Here is a 17,436-nt window from a genome sequence, read left to right as displayed (position 1 = left end):
TATTTGTGGTGTGCGACCTAGATGTAGATGAAAATAAGTATAGCCAATAGAAGTGTTCAGTGTTGAATCGTATCCTGGTCGCAGCCTGACAAGAAAGAATTGATGAGAGAAGAAAAGAAAAAGTTGTGTGGCGACTCGGCTTATATGGATTGCATGTTGGAAGGACTGTCCACTTGTATTAGTAGGATGCAGCTCCGTCTGACGACTCATATAGGTATATGGAGAACAGAATAACATTGGGTTTTGGTGGTTTGCCCTCCATCTGACAACTCATGTGGGTGAATTTGTAACAAAGATGGTTCAGGAGGTGGATTGATGACTTAGGGCAACAAAGCAGAAAATTGAGCCACACACAGACCAATCTACACAAGTGACCGGGAGCAGGACATCTGATACTAACTGAAAGAATGGAAACCAACTGAAAATTGTAATGAGCCTGAGTGAGATAGTTCAAAATTTTTGGCTCACTGATGCAACGGCTGTTGTCCAGACAGATGCTTTTGTCAGGCCAGGGTTGGCCCATTCTACTTGCACCTGAATAGATGGCACCTGTTGTGCAGGAGTTATGCCTGGAGGGCCATGGGCAGTATCTAGTATTGCCAACACGATTTACTACAACTGGGACAGCTGGAATGTCCCAAACAGATGGGACAGACAGGACAGGCCAGCATGGATGGACAGACAAACAGAACTTTTGAGTTCCCTGGTTCCCTCGAAAAAACAGCCTTAATATTCCTTATTATGTGAATTAAGGCATATAAGGACAACTAAGGAGCAAATAAGGAACTCAATGATTTGCTGATGAGTCTGAATGACCCATGCTCTGAAGCTCGTCGATAAGCTCAGAAAAGGCACTGGCATGCATGCCGAGCTCACACCTGATGCATTCAGGGTGACCGGTGAGGAGCTCAATACCCAGTCCTGTCCAGACAGTGCCGATGTGTGATAAGGTTCCAGATCTCTGGGATATAAGGTCTGCACTGCACTATGTGCTGCAGTAATAAGAATACTAAATATTAATGCTGAAAATTTTAAGAGTCGCTCCCAGACCTCTGGTCGAGGATTTGTTAAGAGTGTAGCTAGGTGCTGTGGATCCATTGGCTGAAGCTCATCCATGCCTACTAGTCACTACAATAAGTGGGAGCTGCAAGGTTTAAGCCCCGATATCTCAGGTTTAGATGCCGATGAATTTGGTGTCAACATTTACAATCAAATGTTGGCTACAAGGAGTATCCGAACTGGCTCTTAGTAACCTGCATGGACATATCTGAATAATTAAGCAATTCTAGTGCCAACTCTTGTATGCCTCTAAGTCTGATATTTGCTTGTGCTATAATCAAAATTGTACTTTATCATAATCTCAAAAGGGTGACATGAGCGATACCCTGGGGTTTACCTGTGCACATCCCTATCTACAACACTCCAAATTCATGGAAGATAATATGAAGTTGTTGACAAGCTACAAAAGATTCACTGAAAGTTGCAGATTAATGAGAACATAATCTCAATATATTTTTCATTTGCAAATAAATCTGGTAAGAAATTCATTTTAACCACAATTTTTATTATTTGTTAGGTTCAACATCACAATTGATGTAAAATATTTTGCAATATGTTCTCCTCCGACCAATCTAGCAATGTCTGTGAATGAACGCAGCATAGGTTTCCGCCACTGATTAGTAAAAAAGCATCTGATAAGCCTATCAGTGTTATTAATAAGTGGTGACACAGGTGAAGTAATTTACGAGAATACGGCCATAAGGTCAAGTCGACGTTGACAACGACATTTTCTAGAATTGACAAACCCTGAAGGTTGCCTGAAGGTGATTTGATTTTGTCCACTTATGTGCGGATATTGATCTAAAACTACTGAGCAGGGAAGCGCCTTCAAGTTGACTGTTCTGAACGACACTGCAACTTGCAAGCCCCATCACCCATAGTCTTCTGTCTTCGTATAGTACTACCTACTTGCGACCATGACTCAACTTTCTCCAAATACAACGGGCATGAAGGACAGCCAATAGTAACTACAAACTTCCCAGTACGCAACTTAAACGCCCAGGGAACGGCTTCGTGGAAAAGCCGGCTGTCTAACAGGTCTGATTCAAGCGCCATCATCATGTGCTTCCAAGTTCCAACAACTTCCCAGCATGCAACTCGAACGCCCAGGTAAATCGGTTCACGCAGAAGCCGGCTGTCTAGCAAGTCTGATTCAAGGGCCATCATCATGTGCTTGAAGTACAGCCAAGTTGCAACAGCAGCTAAGAACTTCCCAGCACGCAACTCAAACGCAATCGGTTCCCGCAGAAGCCGGCTGTCTAGCAAGTCCGATTCAAGGGCCATCATTGGTACCGCCTTATCGAATAATCAGGATCTCCAGCGTCAGGTACCGGGGCACGAAGGAGACGCTGGCTAAGTCGCAAACCAAGGAAAGAGAAACAACCTATGTGATACGAAACATATAAAAGCCTCCTTCCTGAGACTCTAACTGTAGAACTCAAGCTCTTCAATCCACGCTCAATCCCAACTACCAGTACACTTTGTATTTCACAATCCGAAACAATGACACCCCGGCCTTTCGTCAGGAATTTGACCTTCCAGTCGTGAGTGTTCGCGATCTCGCTCTGCACAAATTGCTCACCCAATGTTTCACAGCAAGGACCTCGGCAAGGAGGTCACGATCATGCTCGCTTGGAGTCCCAACGTGGAAGGCCTCTACGAGGATGTCTTCCCGATAGTTTGGAAGTAAGTGCGCTTATTTCTGTCTGGGGCGACTTAAAACCTTAGAATTTTTTCAGAGTCAGCAAATTCGGGAAGTCGGGTGGGTGTTCCTATTATATTTCTGCCAGGTTGCCGACTTACATATGATCCCTCCCTCTAGGTCCATACCGGGCTACCGCTACCTACACGGCCCAGTGAGATAATCGACGAAAACAATAGTCTTGAAAAGGCACTTATATATTGTATAGACTCGCTTTCTCTAGAGCCCAGGTCGAGAGTGGGAAGGTCATCAGCGCTGCGACCTCCGTCAATATCAATGTGAGTGACTCTCATCCACTCCGAAATTGCTAGCACCAACGCAACCCATGATGCAGAACGGCGAGAAAACAACCTTGACAGAAGCCAACGATGTCTATCATTTCTCTGTAAGTCTGGCTTCCGTTTATTTTCATCTCGACCACCGACGAATACCTCGTGCAGGCCCCTCAGACGGGAACCTCTGGGATCCTGCAGGCCCAGAACCACACTGGGAGTATTCAAGAAATAGCAGTCGGTTTGTGACCATCTTCGTCGCCTCCTCTTTCACCTGAGCGTATTGTCCACCTCCAGGCTTCGTAAACAGAGGAGACATTATGCCGACGCCCGTACTCTACTTCAACGATGTTGGGTATGTCATATTTCCTGTATTTCTCCTTCAGAGCGTTCACAATATCAAATGCAGAGATGGTAGTCGCGTCACGGCAAAGTTCACTCCGGTCCTGCGGGCCTACATCACATCGGACTATGAAGAAACCTCTATCTTACGAGGTCAGGTCGACACCCCTGCGATCTGGTCGCAGGACCTCACTGGGCTTGCTCAGAACACAACCTGGAACCTCTCGCGCGACGCGTCCACCGGACGTTACACGCTCACCCATGCTTGATTAAGGAATGGGTCATTGGTGCGCCTAGATATCCGTTCTGTGATATCTGCATCTCAATGTTTACTGTGGTTTCATAGTATCTCCGTTCAAACCAATAGCCTCGCTTAGTTGCTTGTCTCTTTATAAGATCGCTTGTATGTCGTGTATTTCGCCAAGATTGAGAGTTGTAGAAGTTCTTATGGAGCTTTATCTATTTGTTTGAAATCTTGCATCGTGTTTAACAGGATCTCTGGAGTGTGCATGTCAAGATGTTAGTTTTGTAAAACCGAACATTGAAATATTGACGCTCCACCTGACAGTGGTTAGTCACTTGTGATGCATGCAGCATTTGTGTGATTTTGAGACTGTTAGTTGTTGAATTTCGTCTAATTACCACCGGTAGACAAGGGTTATTATTTATGGTGATCGGTCGCGTGCTCAGCGCTCAGCTATAGTACCCTCGACGAGCCTGACAAAACCCCAATTGCAAGATCTGCACGGTACCACGAAGTCAGGCTGTTTTATATCGAAAGAAGCAAGGTACTGACTCGGCCGTGAAGTTCTGCTCTACTAGTAGTCATCTCATTACACCGGCGATGATGGAGTTTTGGGAGTGGAGAGGTCGTTGGGATGTTGTCTGAGATCAAGCTGCTTGCTATTAAGGAGCCGAGAAGGAAACAAGGGAAAAGGCCGGGCAAGAACTTGCCGGCTTTGGATGCGTGGAAGGGCGATGCGCTCAAGGAGGACGTGGAGGACGGGTATGAGTTCGGCCAGTGGGGTTCTGCCAAGTCGCGGCCAAAACGTTGGAAACAAGACTCAGAACGGACAGCTGTCACAGGGCTGGATGATTTGCTGGATGCCAAGACACTGGGCGAAGATCAACTGGAATTCCAATAGCGTATTAACCTATACATTGTTTTTTATAATCAACGAGGCGAGGTGGGAGTGTGCTACTCCAATGAATGACAGTAGAGTTGGAAGATAGCAGGTACACTTGCAAGGACGATATCTGTATGCACGTGAATGCAATTTCAATCTGGGGGTGAGGGTGCATATAGGGCACAGAAAAAGATAGTGGATATACGGTAGCATCTTAGGCATGTTTCACTTCCTGTTGCGAGATTTACAAACGTCTCCCCTGTCTCCCTCCGTACGGAGGTAAACTGCACAAACGCAAGCTCTGATAACATAGAGCTCAGTATTTTAAATTGAGAGATCCCGTACACAAACTTACCAGGTGGATCCCAGCTCACTTGTTCAGTCGCAGGGCGCGTGAAGAATACAATGTTAGTTTGTATAAGTGCGTTCTAAGCATGAAACCACTGATGATTGAGAAAAGATGAACACATGCAGTTCCACCAAAGTCACATAAAAATTGGAGCCCCATCTCGCATCCTCCGTATCTAGTGACACGGCAGAAACTTCCTGAGTGAAGACTGCTCACGGGCTCGCCATTGAGGTTTACTTGGCGTATACCAGAAGTATCCATGGTATTTTTATTGATCTTGGCATCTAGAACCGCTGCAGAGGCAGCCCTGTGCCTGTCGACATTAGCTATAGCTAGTGGGATGTTCGACGAATGATTGATGTCTGAGTACGAGCGTGGACGGTTCAACACGAATCTAGCCTGATTACAAATCAATTTGACGTTTCTGCTCCCTGCCTGTATATGTATCTTAACATTTCGCACGACATTCAAATACTATGTCTTAAATATTGCAAACCCCGATGTGCAGATGCTAACTATACATCCACAAGTGTCCGTAACGCGCTAAGTATTTGTTTCAACGCTTTTGCCGATGAAGGTGAATTATTTTTGTCCGCTGATGCGATGTTACTCTAGAACAACAGGCGAAGCGCCTTGAACGTTCTGAACGACACTGCAACTCGGCGAAGTCAAGTTTACGCACCGGTCAAAGCTTTAAGCACGGGCAGATTCAGCATCTCGCAGCTCTGAGTTGTTTGACTGACATTTGACTTTGACAGTTGATTCGCTCAGACTCAATGCGGGCCGACGGCGCCAATCACTACTATAGCAAAAAGATATTGCGTGTGCGAAACATGCCATGGCCCTCATGACTCCCCGACAAATATAGGTCCACTATTTTGATTATAATGTCATCTACCTTAGCAGGGAGATCAAATCCCAATATTTGGTACTCGGTACTAATCCGCCTGTGACGTTATGAAAGGAGCACAAAGCCTAAGTAAGGTATGAAGGACAGCCAACTGTTTCTCGGCGCGTAACTTCAATGCACAGGGAAATCGGTTCGTGCAGAAGCCGGCTGTCTAACAAGTCAAGGGCCATCATGTGCTATCCCCTTGTTGAATAATGAGGGTCTCCAGCGTCAGGTACCGGGGGACGAAAGAGACGCTGGCTAAATCGCAAACCAAGGAAGGTGGTACAACCTATGCGAGCCGAAACATATAAAAGCCTGCTTGCTGAGACTCTAACTACAGATACTCGAGCTCTTCAATCCACAATCAATCTCAACTACTACTACTACACTTTGTGTTTTAACAATCCGAAACAATGTCACCCCGGCCCTTCGTCAAGAATTTGACCTTCCAGTCGTGAGTGTTCGTGATCTCGCTCTGCACAAATTTCTCACCCGACGTTTCGCAGCCACGACCTCGGCAAGGAGGTCACGATCATGCTCGCCTGGAGTCCCAACGTGGATGGCCTCTACGAGGACGTCTTCCCGATAGTTTGGAAGTAAGTGCGCCTACTCGTGTCTTGGACTATTTAAAAACTTGCTATTTTTTCAGGGTCAGTAAATTCGGGAAGTCGGGTGGGTGTTCCTGTTCTCTTGCTGCCAAGTTCCCGACTTACATATGAGCGTTCTTTCCAGGTCCATACAGGGCTACCGCGACCTACACGGCCCAGTAAGATGATCGACAATATCATTAGTCTGAGAAGTCGCTTATATATTGTATAGGCTTGCATTCGCCAGAGCCCAGGTCGAGAGTGGGAAGGTCATCAGCGCTGCGACCTCCGTCAATATCAATGTGAGCAACTCTCATCTACTCCTAAATTGCTAGCACCAACGCAAGCCACGATGCAGAACAGCGAGAAAACAATCCTGACGGAAGCCAACGATGTCTATCATTTCTCTGTAAGTCTGGCTTCCGTTTATTTTCATCTCGACCACCGACGAATACCTCCTGTAGCCCCCTCAGGCGGGAACCTCTGGGATCCTGCAGGCCCAGAACCATACAGGGAGTGTTCAAGAAATTGCAGTCGGTTTGTGACCATCATGATCTCCTATTCTTTCACCTGAGCGTATTGTCCGCCTCCAGGCTTCGTGAACAAAGGAGATTTTATGCCCACACCCGTACTCTACTTCAGCGATGTTGGGTATGTCATCTTTCCTGTATTTCGCTTTCAGAGCATTCACAATATCAAATGCAGAGACGGCAGTCGCGTCACGGCAAAATTCACTCCGGTCCTGCGGGCCTACATCACGTCGGACTATGAAGAGACCTCAATCTTGCGAGGTCAAGTCGACACTCCTGCGATCTGGTCGCAGGATCTGACTGGGCTTGCTCAGAACACGACTTGGAACCTCTCACGCGACGCGAACACTGGACGTTACACGATCACCCATGCTTGATTAGGGGATGCGACATTGGTGCGTCTAGATATCCGTTCTGTAATATCTGCATCTCAATGTTTTACTGTTTCATAGTATCTTCGTTCAAATCAATGGCCTCACCAAGTTTCTTATTTCTTTATAAGATTCCTTGTATGTTATGTATTTTGCGAGAGTTGGACGTTATAGAAGTTCTTATGGGGCCTTTTCTATGTGTTTGAAATCTTGCACAGGATGTCTTGAGTCTCTATGTTAGCTTTGTGAAACCGAACATTAACGCTCCACCTGACAGCAGTTAGTCTTGATGCATCTGATGTATAACGCGTTGTACATGTACATGTGTGATTTTGAGATTGTAGTTGTTGAATTCCGTCTAATTACCAGTAGACCGGGGTTGTTATTTATGGAACACAAGTGAACATGTGATCGGTTGCGTGCTCAGCTATTAGTATAGACGAGCCTGACAAACCCCAATTGCAAGATCTGCACGGTACCACGAAGTCAAGCCGTTTGATACTTCGAAAGAAGCAAGGTACTGACCTGAAGTTCTGCTCTACTTAGTCAGCTCATCTCACTTGATTACATCGGCAGTCGCGATGGAAACGGAGTCCATTCCCGATACGGCGTTAGTCAAAGCGCTGAATTATGGCGGCACCTTCCACCAGTCATTCTCTTCTCCAGATGCCGATGTTGTGCTCGGCGCCAAAGATCATACTCTGTTCCGTATCCACTCATGGACGCTCAAGACGACATCGGGCTGGTTCCGATCCCTCTTTTCCATGCCTCAACAAAACCCTCTTCCTAATCACCCCGAGGTCATCAATCTAGACGAGGACTCGCACACACTAGAGAGTCTCCTACTCATGATCTGCGGTCTGCCGATCAATCCACTCATATCGTACGACGAGGTCGATGCAATGCTGTTCGCCGCAGAAAAATACGACATGCCAGGGCCTATGTCGCTCATACGCGTGCTTATCATGGCTCCCCCGCTCTTAGACCAGCCTCTGCGTCTATACGCAGCCGCAACGCGTTGTGGATGGGAAGAGGAGGCCAGACACGCATCCGCGCAGTCGCTCGCTCTCAATATCTACGCACAGGAACATCAACCCATCCTCCGGAAACTGCACACAGGCGCTGTGCTTGACCTGATGAACTTGCATCGCAATCGACGCGAGGGCATCCGGCAACGACTCAATGAGCAGCCGTTCGTGACAGGAAGCACGACAGCGTCTTGCCCGAGGTGCAGATGGAAAGTTGATCATCATACGTGGAGAGAGCTCAAGTATAGAGTCGTGATGGAGATGGATGTGCGACCGCTAGGAGACACGGTCGTCGATGTGGGATTGGCTGATTGGCCTGAGGCGATCGCATGTTGGAATGCCAGGTGCCCTAATACCGAGTGCACGTCCATGTTGTACGACAAGGTCGAGACTTTGCGTCTCATTCGCGACTGCATCGACGGTCTTCCTAAGACGACGTGAAACGCAGTAGTGTACCATAGACACGATATATCATAATAGATAGGTTAGTCGATCAAACGCTAATTGCTATGTTTCAAGGATGACCAATTTTGGTCAAATTATAGTAGGAATATCTATACTCAATGTCATTTATGCTCGTCTACCATCGAGTCTTCAATTATGCAGGTACAAGTCTTGCAAGGGCAGCCGCACGCTGCCTCACATCCTCTGCTACGCTGTCAGAGAGCAGCAGCAGTGGCACGCAACCCGACTCCATTTTTGCTGCCAAAGAATCTCCTTGGGACCATATATTGGACGATTCAATAAAAGAGATGCCACCTATCCTCCCATCCCCAGTTCACAATCACTTACGCGTTGGCGGCGTAGAAACTTCAGGGCGCACCCGTGCACGCAGACAAGCGATGACCGCCCGCGAAATCAGCGCCTTCGACGACATGTTCAACATGATCTTCGACGCGGTCTCAGAGCAAAAGAACCCCTCCGCCAAACTCTCCTCCTCAAAACAAGAAGATCCGCTTGCTGTTCTCGACGGAATCGGAATCGGTCGCAAGCCATTCAGTCATGCCCCAACGTCAGATTTATTTGGCAAACTCAGACGACACTCAAAACGACTGAAATGGACGACAGAGGCGGATGAGGAATTTGATAAGAAGAAGGAGGAAATGGAGCTTTGCGATACCGATCAGCAGCTGCTTGAATGGGCCATGCGCGAGGTTTTTGGGCAGTCTCAGCAATACGAGGAACGCGCGCGGAATGCTATTGCTAAATCCGAGGAACAGCATCAGCATGCTCCAGGCCTTACCCCTACCTCGAACTCGAGTGCAAGCGCAAATCCACCGCCACAACCTGCGTCTATGCACCCTGAACTCCAACACCCGACTTACCCATACCTCATTGCGCACCTCATGCGTTCTTTCCGTGATAAATACCGTGACCCCCACCTCGCTCTCTCCATCTTCGACTACGCCCGGCACTTAAGTATCCCAAGCTACGTATTCGGATGCACCACTCCCGCATACAACGAGCTCATAGAAACCCGCTGGTCATGTTTCCGCGACCTCAGAGGCGTGCATGACGCCCTCGAAGAGATGCGCGTCAATGGCGTCGAGCCAGATGGCAGAACCAAGAAACTCGTCGAAAAACTAAGGCGGGAGGTAGGTGCGCGCACGATTTGGGAAGAGGAGTCTGTGTTTGGGAGTGGAGAAGTCGTCAGGATGTTGTCTAAGATCGAGCAGCTTACTATTAAGGAGCCGAGAAGGAAACAGGGGAAAAGGCCGGGTAAAAAATTGCCGGCTTTGGATGCGTGGAAGGGCGATGCGCTCAAGGAGGACGTGGAGGACGGGTATGAGTTCGGCCAGTGGGGTTCTGCCAAGTCGCAGCCAAGACGTTGGAAACAAGACTCGGAACGGACAGCTGTCACAGGGCTGGATGATTTGCTGGATGCCAAGATGCTGGGCGAAGACCGGCTGGAATTCAAGTAGCCAATTAACCTATACATTTTTGTCGTAATTAACGAAGGTGTGTGCTACTCTGATGAATGATGAGAAGTATACTTGCAAGGACTGAAGATATCTCTATGCACGTGAATGCAATTTCAAGCTGGTGGGTGATGGTGCATATAGGTACAGAAAAAGATAGTGGATACATGGTAGTATGTTAGGCATGTTTCACTTTCTGTTGCGAGATTTACAAACGCGAGGTTGTGGGGGCGATGGCAGACTGGCACCAAGGCCATGGATGGGAACACAATTTGATCGCACTTGTGCGTACCTGCAAAGACATCAAAATGGATCGACAAGAACATCATCAGAGCGCGCACTGAACATTTGCCAGTGTAGTCATAGATTCTGGATTGCACCTTAGTAAGTTCGGTGCCATCACCAGCGCCAGATTAGCCGTAGGTTCGAGAGAATGCGCAAGATTGTCGTTGTACATCTCTTCCGAGTCAGTGATCAATACGTCCCATAGCTCACGCAACCAGAGCTTGAGTAACGAAGCTAGGACATGCGAATCATCTACGCTGTCAAGCGTATAATACTGAGCCTAGTTCCTGTCAATATTAATGTCTTCCCTGTCTCCCTCCGTACGGAGGAAAACTGCACAAACACAAACCTTGAGAACATAGAACTCAATAGTTGAAATTGAGATATCACGCACCAGCTGGTGGATCTGACCGAGTCCGCATCTACACGGCAAAAAACTTGCTGACAAGGACTGCTCACGGGCTCGCCATTGACGTTTACATGGCGTATACCAGAAGTCTCCGTGATGTGTTTATCGGTCTTTGCATTTAGATCCGCTACAAAGGCAGCCTTCAAGGTGCCTGTCGACATTAGATGTTCGACGAATGATTAATGATTGATGTCCGAGTCTGAGTACGAGGCTCCGAGCGCATTGCACAATTGGACGGTTAACGAATCTAGCCGGATTACAAATCAATTTGACGTTGTCTGAGTACCATACAAAGTTTCAAATTTCAACGTTCTGCTCTCTGCCTCAACCGACGGTGAGGATACCATATAATTGCCAGCAAGAATTCACCGGTCCACTGACTGGCACGCTTCAACACGTGTTTCTCTTGTCGGGTTCTTGATACGTCTAAGTGCAAAAGCTCGCGAAGAAAATAGTGCTACTGCCAGGGCTATCGTACTTGTAAATGTCTTTCCTCCACAATACCAAATATTCCATTGCGAAAGCGGTCAGCAGATTTACGAAGATTGTTCCTAGGTGTCTAATACAATATATTGCTTTAAATACCCTCATCATTTGTTCACTGTTTCACTGATGGATGGTGTGATTTAATGTTCAGATGCGAGAGAGTTGAAACGTTGAAAGACTGTTCCTGGGATCAAATACCGCCTCGGAATCCGGATATGCTTGATCCTTGGTGAGTGTTTGACAGCTCAACAAAGACCCTGGTTGATGCCCATTGCACCGGGCCCTACACTCTACTTCAGCGATGTTGGGTATGTCATCTTTCCTTTGTGTCCCCTTGATAAAATGCAGAGATAATAGTCGCCTCACGGCGAAGTTCACTCTCCGGTCCTGTGTCCCTACATCAAGTCGGACTATGAACAGACCACAATCTTACGAGGTCAAGTTGACACCCTGCGAACCGGTCGCAGGACCTCGCTGCGCTTGCCCAGAATACCACTCGCGATCTTAGATCTCGCGCCCGGCGCGGTCACTGGACGTTACACGATCGACCATGCTTGATTAAGGAATGCGACATTCGTGTGCCTAAATATCTGTTGCGTAAGGTTTCCATCCCAATGTTTACTCTCCTTTCATAGTATCTTCGTTCAAACCAATGGCCTTACTTAGTTGCTTGTCTTTTTCGTGTGTCGTGTGTTTTGCAAGAGTTGAGAGTTGTACCGTTTTTTTATGGAGTTTATCTATCTGTTTGAAATTAAACGAGATATTCGTCGGTGGTCGAGATAAAATAAACGGAAGCCAGACTTACAGAGAAACGATAGACATCATTTGGCTTCTGTCAGAGTTGTTTTCTCGCCGCTCTGCATCATGGTCTGCGTTGATTCTGGCAAGTTCAGAGTAGATGAGAGTCACTCACGTTGATTATGTTCACGGAGATTTCAGCGCTGATGATGTTTCCATTCACGGCCCGAGCTCTGGAAAAGCAAGTCTATACAATGAATAAGTAACTTTCAATACCATTGTTCTTGTCGATGATCTTACTGGGCTATGTCACGGTAGCCTTGCATGGACCTGGAAAGAGGAGTCATATGTAAGTTGGTAACTTGGCAGTAAGAGTTCAAACACATAGACAAAATACATGACATACAAGCAATATCATAAAAAGAATAAGGAACCAATTGGAGCCATTGGTTTGGACAAAAATGCTATGAAAAAAGAGAAAACAGTGATGCATATCCCACGGAACAAACATCTAGGCGCATCGATGTTGCATTCCTTAATCAAGCATGATCGATCGAGTAATGTCCAGTGTTCGGGTCGCGCGCGAGGTTCCAAGTCGTGCTCTGGGCAAGCGTAGTGAGGTCCTGCGGCCACATCGCAGGAGTGTCGACTTGGCCTCGTACAATATCGGTTTCTTCGTAGTCGGACGTGATGTAGACGGGCAGGACCGGAGTGAACTTTGCCGTGACGCGACTGCTTTTATTGTGAACGGTGTGAAGGAGAAATTTGTGAAAGACGACATACCCAATATTGCTGAGGTAGAGTACGGGCGTGGACATGATGCCTCCTTTGTTTACAAAGCCTGCGGGTGGAAAATAGACTAAGGTGAAAGAAGAGAATACAGCGATCGTAACAAACCAACTGCGATATCTTCAATGGACCCAGTGTGGTTCTTGGCCTGGCTGAGGTCGTTGCTGCGAAACGACAGCAAGTCTGATGAAAAAATTATGCAGAACGAGATCACAGACACTCACGACTGGAAGGTCAAATTCTTGACGAAGGACCGGGGTGACATTGTTTCAAATCGTTAAACACACAATGTGATGTGTGGATTGAAGAGCTTGGATTCTGCAGTTAGAGTCTCAGCAAGGAAGATTTTATATATTGCGGGTTACATAGTGGGGCAAAGTAGGCTGTACCTCTTTGCTTGGTTTGCGATTGAGCCAGCGTTTGCTTCGTGCATCGGTACCTGACGCTGGGGGCCCTAATTATTCGACAAGACACTGGCACATGATGGCCATTGACTTGTCAGACTACCGGCTTCTGCACGAACCGATTTCCCTAAGCGTTTAAGTTGCGCGCTGGGAAGTTCGTATCCGCTGTTGGCTGTCCTTCATACCTTCCTTTTGTGCTCTTTTCATCACATCACAGGTGGACAGAGATTAGTACCGAGTGGGATTTGATCTGCCTGCCAAGGTAGACATTAGTATCGAAATAGTTGGCATATACTTGTAGAGAGTTAAGTCACGGGGAGTCCGTGGACCGGGGCGCATTTCGCGACGCGCGACTGCGATATTTTTTTGCTATAGTCCTGGCCTAGCCGGCCCGGGTTGAGTATGGGTTAAATCAACTGTCAAAGTGAAAGTTCAGTCAAACGAGCTGCAAAATGGCCAACCTGCTTCAAGCGCATAAACTTGGGACGCTGATTACCGGTTCATTGACGGGCTGCGTCAACAGATAACTGCTTGAGAAAAAAATGTAAATAAGGCCACCTTACATTGTTAAGACCCTCTAAGCCCTCCGCCCTCCCTTGTGCATTTTCCCCGCCCTAGAGGTAAGCCAAATCTGGTAGTTCTGTGGTACTAACAGCAGACGAGGGGCGAACACGTACAGATGAGTGTAGATGAGTGAGTGTTAGATTAAAAAAGAACAGCAATTTCATGTTCTTGTGAGAGATGGTGCTACTACTACACATGTCACCGCAGAACCAATCTGCCTCGTAAGCCGTAGGCATTAAGCAAACCTACGCATTCAATAAAACTGTTGCAAACAGAATCAGCCGCGGTGATAGGAGCACGTCGAAACAAGACAAGTATCTACACATTGGCAGTGCGATCGAAATCAAAATGTAATTGGATGATTAAACTTATACTCGAACAACAACACATTTCGGACAGCTGGATGACAAAGAAAAATAAACCATATCCGTCCATCTAGAGTTTTGTATTTATTTCAAATGACAACTAAATATAAAATTTTGTCAAAGTGTCCCTCAAAATATCAGGTAACAATGACAATAGAGCTCGTTTGGTAACTGTCATGTACATGACCAACCCCACAAAATATAACACTTACCAAAAGATAAGTACACTTGGCATCCGAGATTAATCCTCCGGGACAAACAACATGTGTACGTATTGTTTCGTCCAACAACAGGTGGATGTCAGCATGCAATTATTTATCTAATTTTTCCAGTGGTGCCCCTCATGATTGACGTTCAGACAAAATGTTTACTGATGTTTTATATTTTTCTTGTTGTGCAAGATCTCTCTAACATTTGAAATTTTGAATCTGCTTAGATGACAACCTAAATATTAAGTGTTATCTTAACATTTCGCACGACATCCAAATATGTCTTAAATATTGCAAACCCCGATGTGTTAAACGCCATACTACATAATCCACAAGTGTCCGTAACGCGCTCAAGCTAAGTATTTTATTTCAACGCTTTTGCCGATGAAGGTGATTCATTTTTGTCCGCTGATGTGACGTTACTTTAGAACCACGGGCGAAGCGCCTTGAACGTTCTGAACGACACTGCAACTCGGCGAAGTCAAGTTTACGCGCCGGTTAAAGCCTTTAAGCACTGGCAGATTCAGCGTCTCGACTCTCGCAGCTCTGAGTGGTTTGACTGACACTTGACTTTGACAGTTGATTCGCTCAGACTGAATGCGGGCCGACGGCGCCAATCACTACTATAGCAAAAAGATATTGCAGTCGCGTGTGCGAAATATGCCATGGCCCTCATGGGCTCCCCATGACTCCCCGACAGATATAGGTCCACTATTTTGATCACAACGCCATCTACCTTAGCAGGCAGATCAAATCCCAGTATTTGGTACTCGGTACTAATCCACCTGTGACGTGATGAAAGGAGCACAAACGGAAGGTATGAAGGACAGCCAACCGTTCCTCGGCGCGTAACTCCAGCGCACAGGGAAATCGGTTCGTGCAGAAGCCGGCTGTCTGACAAGTCAAGGGCCATCATGTGCTATCCCCTTGTTGAATAATGAGGGTCTCCAGCGTCAGGTACCGGGGGACGAAAGAGACGCTGGCTAAATCGCAAACCAAGGAAGGTGGTGCAACCTATGCGAGCCGAAACATATAAAAGCCTGCTTGCTGAGACTCTAACTACAGAACTCGAGCTCTTCAATCCACACTCAATCTCAACTACTAGTACACTTCGTGTTTTAACAATCCGAAACAATGTCACCCCGACCCTTCGTCAGGAATTTGACCTTCCAGTCGTGAGTGTTCGTGATCTCGCTTTGCACAAAATTTTCACCCGACGTTTTCGCAGCAACGACCTCGGCAAGGAGGTCACGATCATGCTCGCTTGGAGTCCCAACGTGGATGGCCTCTACGAGGACGTCTTCCCGATAGTTTGGAAGTAAGTTCGCCTACTCGTGTCTTAGACGATTTAAAACCTTGCGATTTTTTCAGAGTCAGCAAATTCGGAAAGTCGGGTGGGTGTTCCTATTCTCTTGCTGCCAAGTTCCCGACTTACATATGAGCGTTCTTTCCAGGTCCATACAGGGCTACCGCGACCTACACGGCCCAGTAAGATGATCGACAGGATCAATAGTCTTGAAAAGGCGCTTATATATTGTATAGACTCGCTTTCTCCAGGGCCCAGGTCGAGAGTGGGAAGGTCATCAGCGCTGCGACCTCCGTCAATATCAATGTGAGCGACTCTCATCTACTCCGAAATTGCTAGCACCAACGCAAGCCATGATGCAGAACAACGAGAAAACAACCTTGACAGAAGCCAACGATGTCTATCATTTCTCTGTAAGTCTGGCTTCCGTTCATTTTCATCTCGACCACCGACGAATACCTCCTGTAGCCCCCTCAGGCGGGAACCTCTGGCATCCTGCAGGCCCAAAACCACACTGGGAGTATTCAAGAAATAACAGTCGGTTTGTGACCATCTTCGTCGCCTCTTCTTTTCCCTGAGCGTATTGTCCACCTCCAGGCTTCGTGAACAAAGGAGATTTTATGCCCACACCCGTACTCTACTTCAGCGATGTTGGGTATGTCATCCTTCCTGTATTTCTCCTTCAGAGCGTTCACACTATCATATGCAGAGATGGCAGTCGCGTCACGGCAAAGTTCACTCCGGTCCTGCGGGCCTACATCACATCGGACTATGAAGAAACCTCTATCTTACGAGGTCAGGTCGACACCCCTGCGATCTGGTCGCAGGACCTCACTGGGCTCGCTCAGAACACAACCTGGAACCTCTCGCGCGACGCGTCCAGTGGACGTTACACGATCACCCATGCTTGATTAGGGGATGTGACATTGGTGCGTCTAGATATCCATTCTGTGATATCTGCATCTCGATGTTTACTGTGGTTTCATAGTATCTTCGTTCAAACCAATAGCCTGGCTTAGTTGCTTGTCTCTTGATAAGATCGCTTGTATGTCATGTATGTATTGAGAGTTGTAGAATTTCTTATGGAGCTTTATCTACGTGTTTGAAACTTGCATTATGTTGAACAGGATCTCTGGAGTGTGCATGTTAGCTTTGTGAAACCGAACATTAACGTTTGACGCTCCACCTGACAGCGGTTAGAGTATGATGCATACAGCGTTGTGTGTGATTTTGAGATTGTATTTATATATAAAAAAGCTTATTCATTCAACTACCCTTCGGCCTCGAGCGATGAGTCTGACAAATCCCATTTGTGAGATCTGCAAATTACCACGATGTCAAGCAGTTTCGCTCACTGATATTGAAGGAAATAAGGTACTGACTTGAAGTTCTGCTCTAATCTACCATGCATCTCATTTCACTTGATTGCACTGGCAGATGGGAACGGAGTGTGGTGCTCGGTGTCAAAGATCATACCCCGTTCCTATGAACGCTCAAGACGACATTGGCCTAGTTCCCGATCCCTCTTTTCCATGCCTCAACAAAGCCCTCTCAGTTCTGGATCATCCAGAGGCCATCATTATAGACAAGGACTCACACCAGAGAGTCTGCTACTTATGGTCTGTGGCTTCCGATTACATCGTGTGACGAGGTTGATGCATTATTGTTCGCCGCAGAAAAATACGAAATGCCCAGGCCTGTCT

At 47.0% G+C, this 17,436-nt stretch overlaps 7 protein-coding genes across 7 annotated transcripts; 5 read left to right on the top strand and 2 right to left on the bottom strand.

Annotated features, from left to right (window-relative positions):
• Window positions 1–2,549: 2,549 nt before the first annotated feature.
• Window positions 2,550–3,762, top strand: HD556DRAFT_1345676 (uncharacterized protein). Its single transcript, XM_041302231.1, is given in 12 exon segments — window positions 2,550–2,603; window positions 2,656–2,745; window positions 2,799–2,821; window positions 2,882–2,915; window positions 2,970–3,039; window positions 3,063–3,064; window positions 3,076–3,078; window positions 3,101–3,146; window positions 3,202–3,274; window positions 3,331–3,388; window positions 3,443–3,662; window positions 3,722–3,762. 11 exon segments carry the CDS (start codon window positions 2,563–2,565, stop codon window positions 3,642–3,644), a joined length of 642 nt encoding a protein of 213 aa, XP_041164111.1. The 5' UTR covers window positions 2,550–2,562; the 3' UTR covers window positions 3,645–3,662; window positions 3,722–3,762.
• A 2,394-nt stretch (window positions 3,763–6,156) lies between these two features.
• HD556DRAFT_1439550 (uncharacterized protein) lies at window positions 6,157–7,237 on the top strand (the record flags this gene model as incomplete). The annotated part of the gene is made up of 9 exons (XM_041305973.1): window positions 6,157–6,197; window positions 6,250–6,339; window positions 6,393–6,415; window positions 6,476–6,509; window positions 6,563–6,632; window positions 6,689–6,739; window positions 6,795–6,867; window positions 6,924–6,981; window positions 7,036–7,237. 9 exons carry the CDS (start codon window positions 6,157–6,159, stop codon window positions 7,235–7,237), a joined length of 642 nt encoding a protein of 213 aa, XP_041164110.1.
• Window positions 7,238–7,702: 465 nt separating this feature from the next.
• HD556DRAFT_1345656 (uncharacterized protein) lies at window positions 7,703–8,824 on the top strand. Its single transcript, XM_041302230.1, has 2 exons — window positions 7,703–7,748; window positions 7,808–8,824. Exon 2 carries the CDS (start codon window positions 7,813–7,815, stop codon window positions 8,698–8,700), a length of 888 nt encoding a protein of 295 aa, XP_041164109.1. The 5' UTR covers window positions 7,703–7,748; window positions 7,808–7,812; the 3' UTR covers window positions 8,701–8,824.
• A 7-nt stretch (window positions 8,825–8,831) lies between these two features.
• On the top strand, window positions 8,832–10,181 carry HD556DRAFT_1230945 (uncharacterized protein; the record flags this gene model as incomplete). Its single annotated transcript, XM_041297385.1, has 1 exon — window positions 8,832–10,181. The coding sequence occupies one exon, from the start codon at window positions 8,832–8,834 to the stop codon at window positions 10,179–10,181; it is 1,350 nt and encodes a 449-aa protein (XP_041164108.1).
• Window positions 9,995–11,116, bottom strand: HD556DRAFT_1345649 (uncharacterized protein). The gene is made up of 3 exons (XM_041302229.1): window positions 10,858–11,116; window positions 10,520–10,796; window positions 9,995–10,470 (listed from the first exon to the last, which is right to left on the bottom strand). Exons 2-3 carry the CDS (start codon window positions 10,633–10,635, stop codon window positions 10,368–10,370), a joined length of 219 nt encoding a protein of 72 aa, XP_041164107.1. The 5' UTR covers window positions 10,636–10,796; window positions 10,858–11,116; the 3' UTR covers window positions 9,995–10,367.
• A 1,194-nt stretch (window positions 11,117–12,310) lies between these two features.
• Window positions 12,311–13,526, bottom strand: HD556DRAFT_73814 (uncharacterized protein). Its single transcript, XM_041311472.1, has 4 exons — window positions 13,110–13,526; window positions 12,994–13,049; window positions 12,880–12,937; window positions 12,311–12,828 (listed from the first exon to the last, which is right to left on the bottom strand). Exons 1-4 carry the CDS (start codon window positions 13,148–13,150, stop codon window positions 12,636–12,638), a joined length of 348 nt encoding a protein of 115 aa, XP_041164106.1. The 5' UTR covers window positions 13,151–13,526; the 3' UTR covers window positions 12,311–12,635.
• A 1,837-nt stretch (window positions 13,527–15,363) lies between these two features.
• HD556DRAFT_1345618 (uncharacterized protein) lies at window positions 15,364–16,762 on the top strand. The gene is made up of 11 exons (XM_041302228.1): window positions 15,364–15,425; window positions 15,491–15,602; window positions 15,656–15,745; window positions 15,799–15,821; window positions 15,882–15,915; window positions 15,970–16,039; window positions 16,096–16,146; window positions 16,202–16,274; window positions 16,331–16,388; window positions 16,443–16,662; window positions 16,722–16,762. The coding sequence occupies exons 2-10, from the start codon at window positions 15,562–15,564 to the stop codon at window positions 16,642–16,644; spliced, it is 642 nt and encodes a 213-aa protein (XP_041164105.1). The 5' UTR covers window positions 15,364–15,425; window positions 15,491–15,561; the 3' UTR covers window positions 16,645–16,662; window positions 16,722–16,762.
• The last annotated feature ends 674 nt before the right edge of the window (window positions 16,763–17,436 follow it).

The sequence above is a fragment of the Suillus plorans genome, assembly GCF_016647745.1.
Source record: "Suillus plorans strain S12 chromosome Unknown HD556scaffold_10, whole genome shotgun sequence".
Taxonomy (NCBI): Eukaryota; Fungi; Basidiomycota; class Agaricomycetes; order Boletales; family Suillaceae; genus Suillus; species Suillus plorans.
The sequence above is the reverse complement of the archived record's forward strand: the minus strand, read 5'-3'. Positions and strand labels throughout refer to the sequence as shown.